This window comes from Leptodactylus fuscus, chromosome 10 (assembly GCF_031893055.1).
Source record: "Leptodactylus fuscus isolate aLepFus1 chromosome 10, aLepFus1.hap2, whole genome shotgun sequence".
Taxonomy (NCBI): domain Eukaryota; kingdom Metazoa; phylum Chordata; class Amphibia; order Anura; family Leptodactylidae; genus Leptodactylus; species Leptodactylus fuscus.
The window spans coordinates 30,498,758-30,519,730 of record NC_134274.1 but is presented as its reverse complement, the minus strand read 5'-3'; the positions used below and the strand labels follow the sequence as shown (position 1 = coordinate 30,519,730).

General features: G+C 40.6%; 1 protein-coding gene across 1 annotated transcript in view; it reads right to left on the bottom strand.

Annotated features, from left to right (window-relative positions):
- Window positions 1–20,973, bottom strand: part of PCDH15 (protocadherin related 15) — a 1,015,846-nt gene that overhangs the window by 34,593 nt on the left and 960,280 nt on the right. Inside the window, exon 32 of the mRNA XM_075257481.1 lies at window positions 14,501–14,611. Within this exon, the coding sequence (XP_075113582.1) occupies window positions 14,501–14,611 (111 nt within the window). The remainder of the gene's footprint in view (window positions 1–14,500; window positions 14,612–20,973) is intronic.

The following is a 20,973-nucleotide window of genomic DNA, read 5'->3' as shown; positions in this document are numbered from 1 at the left end:
ATGACAAGCTATTGCATTTTTTCTGAATAATGGTGGTGTAGGTTTCCGAGTGGGTGGAGGAGAGATTTCTTCAGGTAACTCTGAGGGAGTTACCAGAATGTAAGGAAAGTGAGATATTTGGGATGAAGAAGCCATATGTAATTCATGTGTTAGCGATGTAGAATGTTGATTTTTGGCATGATTGATTTCAGTCGTATACCTAGAATTTTTTTCTGTGCCACCATCGTTACAAGACAACTGTACTTCTTTGAATTCCCACGGTTTCCCTGTCTTCACATCACTCAATGCATTTTGTTCAAATTGCCTTGCCTGTTCCTTTACACTTAGTTTACCATTTGTTGAAGTCGCTGGTGATGTAGTAGGACATTCTTTGCGCCTCGCTGCTTTATTTACTCCACGCTCTGCTTGCACATTCATTTGCTGACACTGAATTGGATCCATAATAACAGGGCTCTCGAGAAGTTCATAAATATTTTTCTTTGTAAACCGTGAAGGGAGCGTCCAAGCACGATGAAGACCTTCTGCATTCCCTTTTACTGTAGGGTCTTTCAAGAGTCGTCTTCGAGGTGAAAACTTGTCTAAAGTAAACTTACTTTTCCACAACAAACCAAGATTATCAGAGCTTTGGCCACCACCTTCTATATATAAAGGGTTCTGAGTTGTTAGTGGGTTTGTATCAGAAAGAAAGGTAATATTACTTGATGACTTTGGAAGATTATTGTTTAAGCATCCACTGAAACAAGCCTGTTTGTGTGCTTCAATGGCACGGGAGGCCATATTGCTAATGAGCCTTTGCCGGTCACCTTCTTGCAAAACTGATTTTTTTCCCCTGCTTTGTTGAAAATGGTAGAGAAGAAAAAGACTTTGAAAGAAAAGAAGATAACCAAAAGTAAGGCTAAGGGGTAGACAGGAAAGAAGTCTAATGTGGCTATATCTACCTTATCTACTAATATCTACTGACAAGACAGATATGGGGTTCTTGCAAAAAGCATCTGTGAAAATGGTTTGTCTTTTATTTTAAAAAAACCCAAAACATTCCTTGCAAGGTATAGGTTTTAAACTGACTTTATGGCCTATGAAGAGGGTTTGAAAAACTGTAGGAGCCAGTTGATTTTTTTTTTTCTAGTCTGGTAGTAAGAATGTCCAAAGACATCTTAGAATAAGATCCAAAAAGTTATGTACCAACAGAGATTTCTTGGGCCTTTAGTCTACCTGGCTGAAATTTGCAAGTAATGGTGGAAGATGCAGAGTTCTTAAAGAGTGACTTTAGCAACTGGTCTGCCTTGTCCAGCACTTCATCCTCCACCATTGCTTAAAAATTTCAGGAAAAAGGGGCTCTCTATCAGATTCAGGATGTTTTTGGAGAGTGTTTTGAGGTGTAAGACTGCTTCCGATTCCTCTCCAAATTCCTTTGTGTGACCATAACTTAGTCTAGGTTAGGCTGCTGGTCTTACTGTGGTTTCTGCAGTTGAATCGCTGTAGAAACCGCGGCATGAGTTCTCTTATTTCATTAGCCCCATTGCATATGGATAATCGTGTGTAAACATGCTGCAGAAATAAGATTCTTGACTTTGGCTTTTCAACATGGACTATTCAGAGCCAGTTTTTGGAGAGGATTTTGAGGCAGGAGACATCCTCAAATTCCTAAGTGAGAACATACCCTTATGAATCAGACTCAGTGTTCCAACACACTTTTCACGAGACTTATTTTTGAATACCTCTCTATGGCTAGTTCCGCACCTGCACCTGGTCGCGACTCGACTTTTCCGTCCTCAAATCCGCTTAAAAAATGCAGAAAGAAAATTCCTGCCAACACGATGTTTCTCTCTGCATTTTTCCACCTTTTTCGGACGGAAACCCGGTAGACCCCATATAATCTTTTTTTTAAGCGGATTAGGTTTCTGTTTATGAGGTCCACTTGGGGAAACCCAAACGCAGATGGGAACCTAGCTCTTCCATGTGAACATACTCTTTTGTTCCTAGTACACTGATGGGCTATATTTACATATCGACTTGAGTTAATTATTAAATTGTGACTTTGTGTGTACAGTATATAAATATCTATATATTTCAAATGTGCAGAGAGGCTTCATCCCTGACACAAACCACTTAATCAAACTGCAACCGTTTTCTTGAGAAACACAGCACATACTAGTGCTGAAGCAATAACAACTTAACAATTGTGGCATCCGTGAAATTGGACATTTCCTATTTTAAGTAAACATTCTCACCGCCAGAAACCAAATCAACATTATCGCACAGAGATAATTTTGATCTGTATCTTTTGCCTATGCCTCAAGACCTTTCTGTGGATTAATGAGGTTTTCCACAAATAGTAGGCAGTTATTGGTGTTGCAACTTTACTGTAAATGTGATGAAAATGTACTTTTTATAAATTGAGATTGGTGGCTTGGGAATTTATAATCCAAGATGTGAAGAAGTAACACAGGTTGTTGTAAATCTAGTCTGGAGTTTGGTGAATGTTGTAAGGAATGAGCCTTGTTCCTTGACTGAATTGTTATAGACTACAGTTGTGATAATTTTTCTCTACAGCAAGAACATAACCCGAATTGAAATATTATCAATTGTCTATCACAAAAAAGGATTTTTGACTGCATTCAATCCAAGATGAATTCATGAATAATATAATAACTATTTCTCAAACTTCTTATATTCTGTGTATCATGAAGAAATATTTAGGAGAAGCAAAATTATATTTTTATGTTAGTACGTTTTAATGCAGTGAACCAAAATTCAGAGATTTTTCTGCTCTTCTATAATTCTGAGAACTTCCACCTCTGTTACATTTAATATTAACCCTCTACAGAGATGAATGTCATGAAAAGTGTGACAGGTTATGAGATGACAGTCCTAACTGTTAAAATAGCATTGCAATATCTACCTGCCAAAAGTGGCAATAGGAAATTCGTTTTTACCCATCTTATGAATATTGCTGTCACTTAAAAGAAAGGGACTGAGTTGCAATACCAGATTCAACCCATGGACAAGAGTGGTGCAATTTCTGGAACAAAGCTGAATTTTTGTTAAAGGGAGTCTACCAGATACCATACATACCAATTATTATATATTATAAAAGTAGTATGAATATGCAAATCCCTCCAGCAAGTGCGTAAGGGGCGAGGTCAGATTTGCCTATAGACACTTGCAAATGCTCTGGCTTTCCTTAGTAATTGGTGCCCAGTTTCTCTCTTCTAGCACCGCTAATGTTATTTTAACCCCCCCCCCCCGTTTTAAAATATAACCATGAAAACATATATGTAAATCATACCTATCGTGCACGCTGGGTGGTGACGCACGGTCCGACGTCATCTTCTGGCACGCCTTCCTCTTCTTTCTTTCTTCTTTCAAGGACGCTCTCTGGTGCTGGCTCTTCCCTCGCTGCATCGTCCTCTTCTTCCGGCGGGATTGGTTCAAATCCGGTGAGTGCACAGTAGCACTGTGCAGGCTCCGGCGCCATTTTTCTCAATGGCAGTTTGCGAGCGTTCTAAGAGGAAATGAGCATGCTCAGTATCCCATTGAGAACTGCCATTGTGAAAAATGGTGCCGTAGCCTGTGCAGTAGCGCTCCGGAGGGAGCATTACTGTGCACGTGCCGGATTTGAACCACTCCCGCCGGAAGAAGAGGACGATGAAGCTATGGAAGAGCCAGGACCGGAGGGTGTCGCCAAAAGATGAGGTAAGCGTGCCAGAAGATGACGTCGTATCGTGCATCACCGCCCAGTGTGCACGATAGGTATGATTTACATACATGTTTTTATGGTTTTATTGTAAAACAGGGGAGGTTAAAATAACATTAGCGGTACCTGAATAGCCTTTTTAAAGGATATTCACACATGTGGGGCTCATACAGTATAATTTTGCTGATAGAGTCCCTTTAAATTGAGAAGGGATCATATATTTTGCTCATGCAAAAAGTTTTATGATAAATTTCCACAGGAAATAAATGTTTACTGAGACTAGTAATCTCATGAATAAAAATAAAGTATTAATTTGGCTTATTACTAGCAATTCTAATGAAATGACTTACACCAGGTGGCAACAACCGGAGGTACTGTGGCTGTTGTGAAACTACTGTACACTTCCCAGAACACATTGACCTTCTGTAGCTGTCTGGGAATGCTGGGAGTTGTAGTTTTTCACCAGTGAATATACCAGAGATGGCTGAATCTCATTTACATGATGCTGAAATTGTACAATTATGGTAATATACAGAGTGCTTTTTCTCAAGACCCCAGTTAAACTAAGGCTGTAAACATGAAGCACAAACAAGACATGTACTAATCTATTGTATATCCGTCTACTTACTGAAACCTGAGCATGCAGTAAACAAGAGGAGAAAACAGAAAATATCATAAGTAATGCAGAGACAATAGAAAAGAAAGAAAACAGTCACAGAGGAGTGCTGAAAATCATAGCATTATTTATTTGTCATTATCTTTATTGGCGCTGTAAAATGTTATATAAAGGGAACAAGGACATACATACTCAAATACTACAAAGAAACATATATTCATATACATTAAGTGATATAGTAGGAGAGCCCTGCCCAAACAAGCTTAGAACATAATAGAACATGGAGATAAAGATGGCTGAGGTAGTTCTGTCTGTGTAGGGAATATTTATGGATGGATGTAATACAGCCATAGCAGGGTTAACTTATCTTATTATAGATGACAAAAAAACAGTGAGAAAGTGGAAAAATCTTTTTTTCCATTGACTTTTCACAATTTTTCGTTGTCTTCTGTACTAACACACTGCTGCAGTTTAACCCGTTGCACAAGTTCAGCTTAACTTTGGCTAAATCTGTATGTCTTGCTTATGGAGAGGTACGTTTTTGTTCCATATGAATGTTTTGAAGAGGGTAGCCGAGTTTGTGGTTTTGTGGGTTGCAAAAAAGGGGAGGGACAAAAGAAAGATCTTAGAGCTGACAGTGTGATGAGAAAGCGGTGTGTAGAGGTTGGTACTGGGCCATGTGGTAAAAGACTTTGTGAGTGTAATCTATGTACTGTATTAGCTAGCCAATTGGCAACAAACAGAAGAGATGCAATTGGAGAAGTGGATAACTAGTCAAACATAAGAGCTGAAGCTCGAAGCCCAATATTGGGTTATGGAAAAGAGTGTTACAGTGGTCTTGGCCAGATATGTTGTGAATTAGGAAGGATCACTTGTAAGGAAGAGGGGGGAACAAGTGGTATATGTATTTATTTTCCTCAAATGTGTAAATATGGCATCTAAAAGGTACCTGAAATAGTGAGAACCTATATTAATATGCCACCAAAAATATAGAAAATAAGGAATATATAAAACAAATGAATGTCAACACTGACGCAGAAGGAAGAGAATATTTGCCAATTGGAGCTTATAGTCTAAAGGGGATGAGGGAATCGATAACTAAGGATCCTTTCACTCTGCTTACTTAAGTGTACACCAGAAGTTTCCTTAGGGAGGATTACACAACAGAAACCTTGGACATTTATGCTTAACAGATACCACTTGGTCCCATAGGCTCCCATTATTTTATCTTTTTCTGGCTACTTCTGTAAGAGACAGAGCAGTCTGTAACACTAAAAAAACAATCCTAATGCCTGCTGGAAAATGGAAACCAATAAGACTCTATTTTAGCGTTTGTCTGATGACCAGATTTGTTTAATGTATGCACAAAGAGCTTTCTCATTGTAATACCGTAAATGTACACAGGAGATGCAGTCTAAATAGGGCCTAAAACATTAAACTTATTTTGCAAGCTAAAACCATTGATGATTTGTCCAGGGCTGATTTAACACATTTGTGGGGCCAGTATAAAGGTTTCATAAGTGCCCCCCATCACCACCATTTAGACATATCTGATCCACACAAAATATAATGCCCCTGCATCACACAATAACCAGTACCCCCATTGACCCCTTATATTATAGTGACCCCCTTCTAGTTGCCCTCACAGAATAAAGTGCTTCTCTTGGTGCTCCTACAGGGATTTGGCTAAATGATCAGATGGGTTACATGACCGACATGACACATATGACCCAATCACAGGCTTCAGCGGTCTTTGAGATCATATATCATATTTCTGAGACCCAAACACCCATGCCACAGCACAAGGGAGGTAACACTTTTTACATTGAATAACCTCCCCTGTTCCTCCGCTCAATATACTCTGTTTACCTCAGACTATAATAACAGCAGTTTTATTTCAGACATGTTCAGTCAAAATGAAACCACAATATAAAAACTCATGAGGTTCGCCCAACAAATTCTATCAGGAACTTGGCAATCTGCCGACTGAGTTCATCATGGCAAATGTGACCCTGGGACTGTCCTGATGTACCAAGGAAACCCTCACTACCATAGGGGCCGGTGTCTGTTTGTCTTATGGTTAAAGAGGCCTTGAATTTATCCTAAAGATAAGTCGTCAGCTTGGACACCCAGCAATACCATTAACCCTCTGATCGCCCTGCTCTGTGTAGCGGCCAGTCCAGGTTACTGCAGACCGGCTCCCATTCACTTCACTCTCTCTTCCTGGAAGACTATTGCCGAAGGTTTGCGAGTATGCCGTACAGTGGTTTTCCATTTCCTCATGTTAGGCAGGAAAACTAATGCCTGGCTACACATATGGCATTCAGATTAAATTTCAACAATAATGACCTTTGACATCAATCTAGTTATAGAACTTGTGATAACATATCTTTCTACAGTGCATGTCAGGAAGGGAATATGCTTCATAAATGTAAATCCAAATGTGTCTTTGGCCTTCGTTAGGTCACAATTACACAGATTATTTTATTGGTAGTCTTGTCAGGCTCGGATGTAGAAAAATATTGAATTCCCATTGACATCTCCATTAACAATATCTGTTGTCCTTAAGTGGTTTTCAAGCATGTTTTGACCTTTTCAATAGAGAAAAACTGCATGTAAAAGCCACATAAGTGCTTTTCATATGAAGAGTTCCAGGAACGCTTCCTAGAATGGTTTCTTTTAACCACAAGCCATCCAATAACAGAGAAAAGTGGGTTTATATAGGCTGCACAAATGGTGTGTGTAAAGGATCTACAACTTGTGGTAGAAATTTTAAGAATCAATGAGAATTAGAAATTGGGAAAACATGTAGTGTTTATGAAAAATAAACCGGACATGTTGCTGGTCATTCTACCCCTTGTTCTTCTGAGAAAAAAATAGCTGACAATCCATTCACCAACGCTGGGGACCAATGACCGATTATAATATGGGTGGCTGACTGAGGCTCTTAGGTGGCTCGTTGCCATCCAACCACCCACCAACTTGGATGTTACAGATGCCGCCTGCTGCTGCAAAGTTTAGGCTGGTCAGAAAGTGGAATTGTAGTGCTACAGCAACTGCTTTTACAAGGCGTATCCTGTGATGTTTAATGGTCTGCTACAGGTCCAACACTTATGTGCACTGCTTTTATGTCTAAGGTGCAGAGTAGAACTGGTGCCTACCTAGCATGTGACATGACAATGCCATCATGTACTGCATTTTGTATACAATTCCCCATATCACACCAGTTTGGAGGGGCAGCAGTGGAGGATGGGGAGGTTGCAGGATGCACGAGTAGCAGCATGCATGAGCTAAGGCCCAGTTCACATCTGTGCATGGGTTTCAACTATGAGATTTTTGAAGAAATACTTCATTTTTTTTTTTTTTAAATAAAAAGAGCACAATTCTTAGTCCTTTTATCAGTTTCCAATTTTCTACTACAAAATGGAGTAAAATAGCTCTGAATTGTTGACAATCTTAGACCACTGTGACCTGACCATGGTTGCCACTTGCAATGTATATGTCATTACTGTCTATACACATGAAGACCTTCAATATTGTATGAACTATCAAATAGTCTGATGATTTGATTACGGGGAAGGGGGATTTTCTATCATTTTGAAATAAACAGACATACTGCTAACAAAATCCATCTGACTATTACTCATATGTGATATGGGCTAATGGCAGGTTTAGAGGGGTTAATAATGGAGAGGACAATTTTGACTGGTTGAAGGGATAGTTGTAGCATAAGCATGTTAGATATACTCACCCTACTTTGCGATGGCAGTATTTTTGCTTTGTGCTAGACAGCAGGATTATTAACTCTGAATTATTGGGACTTTATTAAACAAAGACTGAGTTTGTCACTCTGCCAAAAGAGACTTAAATAGAACGGTTACACTTTTTTTTTCCACCATATATTTCATCCATATATATTCTGGACATGTGGATTTCCTTCAGAAGGGATTTCACCTGACTTTTATAAGTAGGTCATGTCTGGATGTGCTTTTATTTCAGACACCATACCAAACCTACGCTTAACATCTAAAACAAAATGACGGGCAATTAGCCTCCTGTCCCCTCTTTTCCCATTACGATTTCACCACTCCAAACCCAGCTGTAAACCTGAGCTCCCAAATGATCGCTCCTGATTTCTACGGAGACCGCAAGGCAATTTAAAATGGTAGATTAAAATAGATATATTTTAAATTCCTTTTCTGTTCCTGGGGTGCACCTCCGAACGCTGTACTTCAAATACTAGAAGAAAAAGGACTTGCTGTCATTCATTAGATATCATTAGATCTGCTGCAAAAGTTCGCGTAGCCAAAAAGAGAGGAGAAAAAAAACAAGTACTTTTCTTCTTGTCTTCTGTAATACTCAGCTTGATTTGAAAGGGAGCCTGTAGGCTTGTTTTATATTCACAGCATAGAAGTTTTATTTGATTCCCCAGATGCCCAATACCACAGTGTGAGAGTGTGCGTAGGAGAACAGCATTCTAAATTTGGGCATGTACATTCCAGCTTTCAACATTAATTTAAATCAATTTCCTGCAAGTTCAGTCTTTGTAAAGAACACTATATGTAATGACCGGACTGTCTATACTACTTAAAGAAAAAAAAAAGTTTCTTGCGGAAAAGTAATGATGACCCTTATAAAAACGAAATCTTAGAAGCCGCAAAGTGCTATTATATGTGGGTGCAGGGTGACTGTCTTGACACAGCAGTTGCCAATGATGTCTACTTCTGTCCACATGTTGCCATGTTCATTACTCTGTAGATATGCCACTGTGGTTATAGTTCATAACAATGGAAAGAAATTAGTAGGCTGGAAATCAAAGCCCTTACTTTTATTCTCACTAATAACCGTGTAGGTTACTTTTCTTTCCTTCAGTTAGGAAAATAGAAAAAAAAATAGCACTTCTATTATAGAAAGTAAAAGGAACAAAAAATATGCAATATTGTCACAATGTACAGGGACAGTATACATACTTGTATTAGTTAAATCCCCTGAGGGTCCTGTGGTGGATTCCTATATTTAGTGCTGAGTCAAATTAAGATTTTAGTTAATATATTTATTTGTATGTTATTTGACGTTGTGTGTATGTTATACTTTTGCATAGTTTATAGATTGGTTCTGATATAGAGATCATTAAATGTACAGTTTTAAATTACCAACTAATTTTATGTCCTCTGGTGCGGTGTAAAAAGTCTGTTTACTGTGTGTTTTGGTGCATTCACATTTAAATCATTACAGTGTTTTCTTCAGATATGCTGGTGTTGCTTTCTATCTGGTATTTTTATAAACTATAGATAATTAAAAAATGTTTGAAGGTTACGCTACTGCACCCTAAATCTTGCTTTTTGGCAGCATAATAAAAGTTGTTGAGAGAAAAAAAAAAGTGTATCTAGTGTACTCGGCACCCTTTTTAACACTTTGGTAGGCCCAGTGCAAATGTTTCAGAAGCCCCCCCCCCCCCCCCCATCACCACCACTTAGAAAACCCAGACCTGCACAAATTATAATGTCCCCCTCAATGGCTCCCTCATATTATAATGGCGCTCAGGGCTCGTTCACATCTGCGCCGGCACTCCTTATTTGAGGTTTCCGTTTCCTGCATAAAACAGAGGCAGGAGACGGAAACCTGCAGGAGTCTCTCTCACCCATTCATTTGAATGGGTGAGAAAGCTGTCCGGCCGTGAGCGGCAGTGAGCGTTTTGCGCTCTCCGCCACGAAACCGGGTTTTATAATCCGGACACAGAGTCGGACATGCAGTACTCTGTGTCCGGATAAAAAAATCCAGTTTCGCGGCGGAGAGCCTAAAACGCTCACCGCCGCTCACGGCCGGACCCAGTCTATGGTTTCCATCTTCTGGCATGCAGAAGACGGAAACCATAGAACGGAGACCCTGAACGCAGGTGTGAACCTAGCGTCACACAGTATAATGCCTCTCAGTCAAATGCCCCTGCATTCTTCGCATATTAATCCGCCCTCCTTGTGATCCCTTAGACATTAACTTGTCCCACCCCAGTGGCCCCTCAGACATTATATTATATCATCTCCCCTCCAGGTTGCCTCCCGCAATTATATGCCCCCCCCCCCCATGTCTATATATGTGTGAAAAAAAAACCTTAAGGCTAAAGCCTCATGTTGTGAAAATGCAGCTTTTTTTGTTGCAGATTTTGTTAAATTTTTCTGAGCCAAAGTCAACAATGGTCACAAAAGGAATGGGACATATATAAGAGGTTCTTATACTTCTATCGTCTGCTCAATCCACTTCTAGCTTTGGCTCACAAAACCGCAGCAAAATCTACAGTAAAAAAAAAAGCTGCATTTCTGCTGAGTGAGGCCTTAGCCCAACTCTCCTTTTTCTGTTCCCCTGTTCTCTCGTGTCGGTGGTCCCAAAAGAATCAGGGAGCAACATGCGAAATGTATGTAACTACGTCACAGCTACTGCTCCTAGACACCAGAAACAGAAACTGGGCAAATGGAGAAGCAGGGAGTGAATGGCTTCCTGCTTCACCATTGTCTTCAACTCATCTTCATCCAGAGGAAAATGCCTGCAGTCTTTGGGAGCTTTCACACAGAGTTTACACTCCGTTCATTCTGAACGTAAACTCGTTCAGAGTAAGCGGCGTAAAAAACAGATCCCATTGACTTGAATGGGTGCCGGCATATGCGCGCTACCCATTAAAATCAATGGGAGTTGTTTTTTTTTTTTTACCTAGTGCTTTCAATGTGATACGCGCGTATGCTGGCACCCATTCAAGTCAATGGGATCTGTTTTTTTCGCCGCTCACTCTGAATGAGCGGAACTCCGTGTGAAGGCTCCCTTTCTTTTATTATTGAATTACTTCACAGATATAATACGGATTGTTGTCTTCAGACTATCGATAAACTGCACACTACAGAGAATTCAGGACTGACTATATCTGCTGAAGAAACTGCATCATCCAGATTTGCTAATAATGTCCCTTCCCTCTATTTGGCCTGCTGTTAGAGTGATTGACATAGGACTCTCTATGGCACTTCTTAGAGCATGTTTACGTGTGTGTATGTGTGTGTGTATATATATATATATATATATATATATATATATATATATATATATATATATATATATATATATATATATATATACAAATACACTCACCGGCCACTTTATTAGGTACACCTGTCCAACTGCTCGTTAACACTTAATTTCTAATCAGCCAATCACATGGCGGCAACTCAGTGCATTTACGCATGTAGACATGGTCAAGACAATCTCCTGCAGTTCAAACCGAGCATCAGTATGGGGAAGAAAGGTGATTTGAGTGCCTTTGAACGTGGCATGGTTGTTGGTGCCAGAAGGGCTGGTCTGAGTATTTCAGAAACTGCTGATCTACTGGGATTTTCATGCACAACCATCTCTAGGGTTTACAGAGAATGGTCCGAAAAAGAAAAAACATCCAGTGAGCCGCAGTTCTGTGGGCGGAAATGCGTTGTTGATGCCAGAGGTCAGAGGAGAATGGCCAGACTGGTTCGAGCTGATAGAAAGGCAACAGTGACTCAAATAGCCACCCGTTACAACCAAGGTAGCCAGAAGAGCATCTCTGAACGCACAGTACGTCGAACTTTGAGGCAGATGGGCTACAGCAGCAGAAGACTACACCGGGTGCCACTCCTTTCAGCTAAGAACAGGAAACTGAGGCTACAATTTGCACAAGCTCATCGAAATTGGACAATTGAAGATTGGAAAAACGTTGCCTGGTCTGATGAGTCTCGATTTCTGCTGCGACATTCGGATGGTAGGGTCAGAATTTGGCGTCAACAACATGAAAGCATGGATCCATCCTGCCTTGTATCAACGGTTCAGGCTGGTGGTGGTGGTGTCATGGTGTGGGGAATATTTTCTTGGCACTCTTTGGGCCCCTTGGTACCAATTGAGCATTGTTGCAACGCCAAAGCCTACCTGAGTATTGTTGCTGACCATGTCCATCCCTTTATGACCACAATGTACCCAACATCTGATGGCTACTTTCAGCAGGATAATGCGCCATGTCATAAAGCTGGAATAATCTCAGACTGGTTTCTTGAACATGACAATGAGTTCACTGTACTCCAATGGCTTCCACAGTCACCAGATCTCAATCCAATAGAGCATCTTTGGGATGTGGTGGAACGGGAGATTCGCATCATGGATGTGCAGCCGACAAATCTGCGGCAGCTGTGCGATGCCATCATGTCAATATGGACCAAAATCTCTGAGGAATGCTTCCAGCACCTTGTTGAATCTATCCACGAAGAATTGAGGCAGTTCTGAAGGCAAAAGGGGGTCCAACTGTGAAGGTAGACCATGTCTATTCTTATTTTTATACATGCTTTATACTGCTTAAGAAATTATATTTTTCTTTGTGCAACGTTTATACATTAAGATGGCGCCTGTATCCAGTACCGCACCCAGATGCTGACGCACATGATCGTCATGTGGTTTACAAGAAAGACAGTATCATTTCCTGGGAACTCGAAAGCTAAAAGATGTTGAAATTTAAGAGCCAATGACTGATCGCCAGTGTATTCAGATACAAGACGTATATGCTTACAGCCTGCCGTTATCTTATCTTTCTTGCATTCCTGTATAAAAACTGTAACTTCCTCAATAAACCTCAGTTCTGTGTGAACAGGCATCACGCTCGTTGCATGGACTGGGATTAACCCTGACATATGTGTCAGAATTCATTCTAGTCAGCGCGCACATGCATGATTGATTTGGAGCAGGTGACTGACCACTGTAAGTGACCCGTACTCTGGCGGGGATTCTCCCTCAACACAACCCGTTACTAGCATGGTGTACCTAATAAAGTGGCCGGTGAGTGTATATACTCTGTTGATATAATTTCTCCATTTTCTAATCTGCATCTTCAAGTAAACTGTATCTACAAGTTGTTGCAGACCTAGAGATAGACGTTCCTGTTATTTCATGATTTTTGGTGTGACTTATCGTGACAAAAGTTACAGCCTAATACATTTCATGTAGCGGTCTACAAGTCGACCTTTGGCTGTAGCACTGATGTCAGTACAACAAATCATCATTAAAGTCTAGAAGGGGATCAGGGGCCAGGTGAGGCGGGATGATCAAGGGATTTCACAAATGAGTAGATTTCCTTAAATGGTCACTGCTGGTTAAACAAATGTTGCATATCTTATTATAAGTATTATTAGTACACGTAAACTTTGTAATATAGCATCAGAGAAAAGTTGTCCACTTAGGCTTTGTTCCCTCCTCGCCATCTCCTTAACTGACAAGTCACTATCAGTTCTCTGCTGCCATCCATCTTGATAGAGGAGACAGACTATGAACTTACTGAAGGATCAGGTTACATCTTTCCTGTAGAAGTCTATATACTTCATCCTGCACATAGTGGGGTCAGTTTATGGTACAAAAACCACTTGACTTGTTCTCTTTAAGCTTGAAGAAATATAGTTGGCTAGTGCATGAATATTTTATATTGCCACAAAACTCTTCAGTCATTTCCAATTCTAATGCATCATTGACATCGGAGTTGATATTAACCCATACTTTAGAACTAGGGAAATAAGAGTAAAATCTGAAGAGGCCTTGCATATTTTGTTATATAAAAGCTACTGTAGTTGTTTTGATCTACATGACAATATACATCAGTTACCGGGAAGAAGCATCAAGTCAATTTATTACTTGGCCCTCCCTATTGTTGTTAGCTTTAAATTGCTTGGAAAACAGTGTTGTTACATATTGTAAGAAAACAAATCCATTATTACCCAATGACTCTGTATATCCTAGGATTAAAGCAATGCTTCCGCATTCAAAAGTACTATTTGTATGCATGAAACTATAGTGCCTGGAGCCCCGAATCCCAGCTTATGAAACCTTTTCATGGAGAAAACGTAAACCAATCCATCATTCATCTTCCATACAGTTCAGCAACTGAGAAATTATATTTAGACATTTTTAAGGATATTTTTTGTGAAATCTGTTATTGGAGAGGAAAACTAGTGTATGCTACAGTATTAAACGCTTGGTTACATCCATATTTAATCGACACCTCTGCACAAAGCTCTGCACAGCGTCGCAGATCGCAGCACTAAGACAAATTTCAAACTGCTTTTATGATAACAGATCCGCAACGGCTCCCACTATTCTAGTGATTCATGCAATTCTAAGGAAAACAATTTATATTCAGTACTTACATAGTGCTGTCACCCAACTCTTCATACAGATTATTGGCAGCAGGAGTTGATGGTTTTCCTGCTGGCAATGCCATCTGGATCCTCGCTGTCTTTGCACACTCAGCTTGCCTCCTTTTTTGAAGGAAGAAAAAATAGAATTAGAGGACATACTGAGGGTCTTAAACATTTAATTGTTACTATACAATGAGGGATTGGATTGAATTTGTCTTCCGATAAACATAAAATATAGAGCAGTGTAACTTTAGACAATTCTAAATGAGTAATAAGTATACAAGCTATTGGGAGCAGACGCTGGGTCCTCTGAGGGATCACCATGTTACAGCTGTAAGCATGTGAGGACTGTAAAAGGGATGGTCCATTAATTTGCTTATAATCTGTAATACAGTGTTGTTTTCGGAAGTGGGTTGGGTAAGCATCCTGACAATAACACACAGCAAATAGAGAGATAGTCACTCGTGCGCATTAGCGCATTATCGCTCCGGTCACATAGGGAATTTGGGGAACCTTTTTCACTTGATCATTTCCCTTCTGTATTTTAGCCAAATACTGTAATATCTGTATATTAGGGAACGCTGGTCAAATATAATAGACTTTAATATGCAAATGTGAATGTCAAAAACCTACTAAATACAGAATCACATACGTAGCTTGTTGTATGTTCCCTGTGAAACTGGGATTATTGTTTTCAATGGGTACTCAGAGAATTGAAGATCCAATTAATTTCCATGGAACAGATGCGAGGCTTACAAGTGCGGGTACTTGATTGAGATCCAGGTGCATTTCTGCTTAAAAGCAGGCGCCATTGTGAAGATAGGATTAATAAATGATACACTGGCACTTTGATGGTTCTCAGTTGTGCTGCAGAGCATGGATCATAAAAGTACTTATCAACTCCTAATGCGTTTCATAGCTTATGTCTAGTGAGCAGGTGCCAAAAAGATGAATATTTACAATCTACGGTGCCAAACCGTTTACGGCCCCCATACACACAGTTATCTGCTATCAAATCTGTTCTAAAATATGGTTATGATGGTTCTAACTAGGTGACTGGCAAAATAGCATCAAAAGCTGTGGAATAACCTGAAGTTCCTGGACCCTTGTGATAAAACTATTCCAGTAACATCCATGTCTCACAATATAGTATCTACAGATACTGTAGTATTGGATCTACTTGTATAGTGAGTTGGGCCTCCAGTTGGGATGGTCTCTTCATGGGTCACTATTGTTGCTTTCACAAACAGCCCATGTGCAGTTGAAAAAACTATTTTTCAGGTTTCTGTTTTGTAGAGGAGATGCTAACCTTCCTGTTTTGGCGGAAGCGTCTTCCTCTTCTTATTGAGAATTCTTGTATTATAAAGGTCATAGATAATTTCTGCTTACATTATGACCATAGTTTGACTTAGTTAATGGCAGCTATAGATGGGTAAGCTTAAGATTAAGCTGAAAAAAAAAACAATCTATCTCTAGAGGATCTACCAGTCATTTCATATCTATGGGAATTGTCATTATTTCCAAGTCTATGGTGGTAAAGGACAGGACTGAAGAAGTGTGATCGGTGCCTGTCTATTTCCCAGGTATGTTTTTGACTGTACAGATGTGCCCATCCTTAACTTTCATAAAAGTTGAATTCTGTATATGAATGTCCCTCTATTCAAAGAAAACGGCTCTTTGACTTTCCATTGACTTGCTCATTTGGTTTAGGCAAAGAAAAGGGACAATTGTGTATTCACGTGGAAGGCAACAGCTGTCTTATGTTTGTGGTCATCTAGACTAATGTGATATTACCTCTTTATTAGTTATACATCTGCTTGCCGTCATATGGCGACTATAAACAACTGCAGTCAGACCTTTGCTGGATTTGTTCCTCAGTCCATCAGATCACTGTTACTTAGATTATAGCTTGTGTAAGATGCTTTTCACAATGAAGGTAGGTGGTCTTTCATAGGTTTATAGTGTTTGGTTTTGAAATCCACTATTTATTGCCTGTGTTTTATTGTTTTTACGTGTGACTGGATGAAACCCACATAGTCATTCAGCTGCAGGGGGGCGAGGGGGGGGGTGCTGGTATATTGATGGATGACATTCTTCTTACATTATAAATCTCTTGTTACAATGAGGCAGTAATGAACCAGTAGGAAGTAGTCTAATACAGTTTTATTTTGCGTAGTAAATAGTGTTTATCAGCTCACTGCTGAGACCACTAAATACTCCGCGCTCTCTTATAAGGCAACAAGATTTAGCCCAAATGGATCAGCACTATTGTGACTGTTTTCTGCATTGCACATGGCTATGGGTTCAGTATATTAGAGCATTCTAGTTTATGCTTCGATACAGGAACTTTAAAGGTCTGCAGCCCATACTGCCTATTCTAAAGATGTCTCTGCAGAGCATTACACCAACACTAAAGACGTATGAGGTTCTTTTGCATATAGCCACTTAAAAATGCATTTGCTGTTGCTACCGCAGCACTCTCTTGCTGACCCTTTCAGGCTAATGTGTTCTTCAGGAATAACAATTCTTTCCAATACAATAGAAACATTTTATAATCTACAGTTCTTTGAGCATCGTATGTATATTTGTGGCAACAGCGGGTACAGCACATTACATTTTATTTTTAGTCTGCTTATACATCAGGCCACTTTCACACGAGGAATCTAAAATAAATGAACTGTCAGTACTAGAATCTGCATTAATAGCTGATTAAAGCTGTAATACTGCGGTTCCTTAAAGTGTCACTTATCATTATGTTTGTACTGCAGAAATGAATGGCCTAGTTCACATGGATTAATTGAATACTGTATTGTAATAGGGCCTTTTCCATTTTCTCCAGATGTAACCAAGTCAACTACCGTATTTTTCGGACTATAAGACGCACTTTTTTCCCCAAAAATTTGGGGGGGAAAGAAGGGTGCGTCTTATAGTCCGAATGTGGCGCCTGGCACCCGCCGTAATAGAGAGGCGAATGCCGGCAAGGGATAGACGCCGGGGCCTGAGACATCGCTGCGCTCCTCTGCCCTGCATGAAGCCAGCAGCGGGAGGAGTGATGCTATTCCGCTCCTCCGTCCCCCCCGCTGCTGGCTTCATGCAGGGCAGGGCAGCGATGTCTCAGGCCCCGGTGTCTATCCCTCCCCGGCATCCGCCTCTCTAGTACAGCGGATGCCGGGTCAGTATCGGTGGCCCCTTCTCCCCCGGGGCCGGTCCCCACCGGCCCCATACCTGTGAAGTTGCAGGCCGGCTCCTGCGCGGCGATATCGCAAGAGCCGACCTGTTCGGGTGACAGCCGGGAGCCTACTGAGGCTCCCAGGCCTGTCACTGCTGTATTAGTATTGCGGCTGGGTCTATGACCAGCCGTAATACTAATGTACAGAATGTCCCATAGACGGCAATACAGTTGTATTGCCGTCTATGGGACTTGCAATCAAGTGACCACAGGTTCAAGCCCCCATGGGGGAATAAAATAGTAAAAAAAAAAAAAAAAAAAAAGCTTTAAAAATATGAAATAAATAAAAGTTCTAAATCACCTCCTGTCCCTAGAATATATATATATATATATATATATATATATGTAGAAAATCATATGTCATAAACCACCGGGTTTTTTTTCAATACAAGGTGATCTAAGCAATAGATATTCCCCAAAATGGTATAACTAAAAAATACTTCTGGCCCCGCAAAAAAAACCACTCTATGCGTCCCCGTACAGCTGCAGGGTCACCTGTCAATGTGGCCTTGCAGCTGTTGCAAAACTACAACGCCCATATATTAAATATTTTACCATTTTTTGCTTCAAAATTTTTTTTTTTCCCTATTTTCCTCCTCTAAAACCGTGCGTCTTATAGTCCGAAAAATACGGTACATATTTAGCACGTTACATACCTTTTATTTCAAGGGAATGTGAAGTGATGCAGTTGAAGTTTTCATCTGATATGTTTGTACAAATTTTGTTTCTGTGTAACACTTATATTGTGCATCACTAGGTTACCACTGTGAGTAAACAGAATTTCTTTTATTGCACCTATACCAGATACCTTATTGATTTTTAGATCTCTTTTCTTATGCTCTACTGTCAGTCCCAGAATGCCTGAGCACAACATCACATGGGCAGCAAGAGATAGTATAATCTTTGCCTGCTGAGGGACATTGTAATTATTTTCCTCTTTATTCTCTTAAAACATTTAGAAGTCCATGAATATAATCTATAATGAAGACGATGACACTGCGACCTGCTACTCTATTTCTTCTTCATCACTAGTTGGTATAAGACATTGGGACCCCTAAATGGCGGCATAGCTATAGTGATCGCAGCTACAGCAGCTCCATTCAGATTTCTTTGACTCGCAGCCTGTGCTTCATAAAAGTATTACCTCTACCCGCTAGTAAAACAGGGGAAGCATATTTATGATACACAGCCTTCAAAAGGGAGAACATTATTTAATAGCACAAAAGAGGGTTTAGGTACTATCTGAGGGCACTTACAGATGATGGGGAACTTGTATGAACAGATATAGTACAAACATGTAAATATGATGGTCTAGGTCCAGATACAGAAGGAAATGTACATTTAAATACCACTAATACGTGTAAAAAGATGCAGAGGGGCCCAAGCTAAGCTTTTGCAACAGGGTCAGTAAGCATTCAGTGACTCCCCTGGCAATTAACAAATAAAGTAATACTATGTGTTGCATTTCACATGCCCAACCTTTCTGTTGTCACACTAGATAAGTCACAGTTAAAGATGTCTAGCAGTTTGTTTTTGTCTCCCCATTCACAACACATGCATACTCAGCTGATCTGAGCAGGCTTGAGTATGGTTGGCTGGGAAGAATAACTGTGAGCCAAATAAGTCTTTGGCTGCCAACTCTTATAATCAATAGTGCAGGGAGAAGTAAGAACCTTTTGGAATATACTTTATTAAAGAGAAGTACGCGGTACGCTTCTGTAGTTCAACGGAGTACAAAGCGTAAGGTCCCATTCACACGGGGCTAGAGGGGGCAGATGTTGGCGTGGAATCACGTCATAATCCGCCCCCTCACAATGGTGATCTATGTAGACCACTAGTGGCATGTTGCTGCTAGCAGAAAAAAGAAACAAGCTGCTCTTTCTTCAGATGGATTCCACAGCTGAATCAGCCGTGGTGTCCGCCTCGCGGCAGCACCTTCCGGATTAGGCCCATTCATTTGGGCCTAATCTGGAGCAGAAAGCCATGATGGGATGCCGTGCACTGCACAGGCATCCTGTCGTGGCAACCGCGACAGAATATGACACATGGAATCCCCATGTGAACGCAGCCTAAGCAGCAACAAAAAAATGGCCGTGGGCATGTGCATTTGGCTCTGCCCGAGGCCTGATGGCAGAGCCGACAGCGCATGCATAGTAGTTTGAAGCCAGTGCCGGAAGAAGACGTAGGGAGAGGCCATTCTAGACTCAGATGGAGGTGGCGCTGGAGATTTCTCTCGCAGCATTGGGGCGCCCCCAGTGCTCTGAGAGAATTCATTTGCATAACGAAGAAAACCGGAATTTCTACCGAACGGCGGTGCGGAGAAGATCTAGAGGTAGTAGAGGAATATACTTACTTAAGGCTATTCTTACGTGTTTGTGAGAAAAAATTGCATTTTAATGATAGAATCCCTTTAACTTAGCGTGATGTTCTAATGCACTTACTCTGCTTAGATAGTGTACAGTATCATGGAGTACTATATTAATAACACGTTGCACAGCAGTACAGCTATTGATTGCTACATCTATACATGGGTCTAATGATCATTCCACAATCCTACAAAACCTCCAGAAATACACAGGATTATCTACGAATTAAGTGGACATTAGCAGCTCTTTATATAAATCTGTACTATTATCATTCATTCATCTAATCATTGGCTTTTCAGTGTGGAATCTGCCTGAAATAAGCAGCATCAGCGGCAAACATCAGCACAGAAATCCTATTAGATACGCTGGATGTAGTTTGTCATCAGAATTTATGAAGGTTTTGCAGTGGAATCTGACAAGTGCCCTTTAAGGCTGTCAGATTTAAAGGTTAAGGTTATGTACACCTTTGCCTTTTTTTTGCAAATTATAGTCACATTCTGACTATAGGGCTTTATCAAAAATTTCCAACATTTTGTTTTTGGCACCTTTAATGTATTTGGACACACTGCGCAGCTGATCTATCCATGTTCTCTCCATTCTTTCAGAGGGCTTCATGAATGGCTCCCGTCCCTCTACAAAACCCTACCTGTGTCTGTGAGTTTGAATATAAGGGCTCATTCACACGGAGCAAACGCGGTACGCAATGTGCCGCGTTTACGGGACGTTTGCGGCGCGATTTTGATGGTGCATGTTTGCGTTAGCGCCGCGTAAACGCGTGTTAACGCGACCGCAAACATTCACCGTCAAAATCGTGGCGCAAACGTCCCGTAAACGCGGCACATTGCATGCCGCATTTACTCCGTGTGAATGAGCCCTAATGGTGAAGC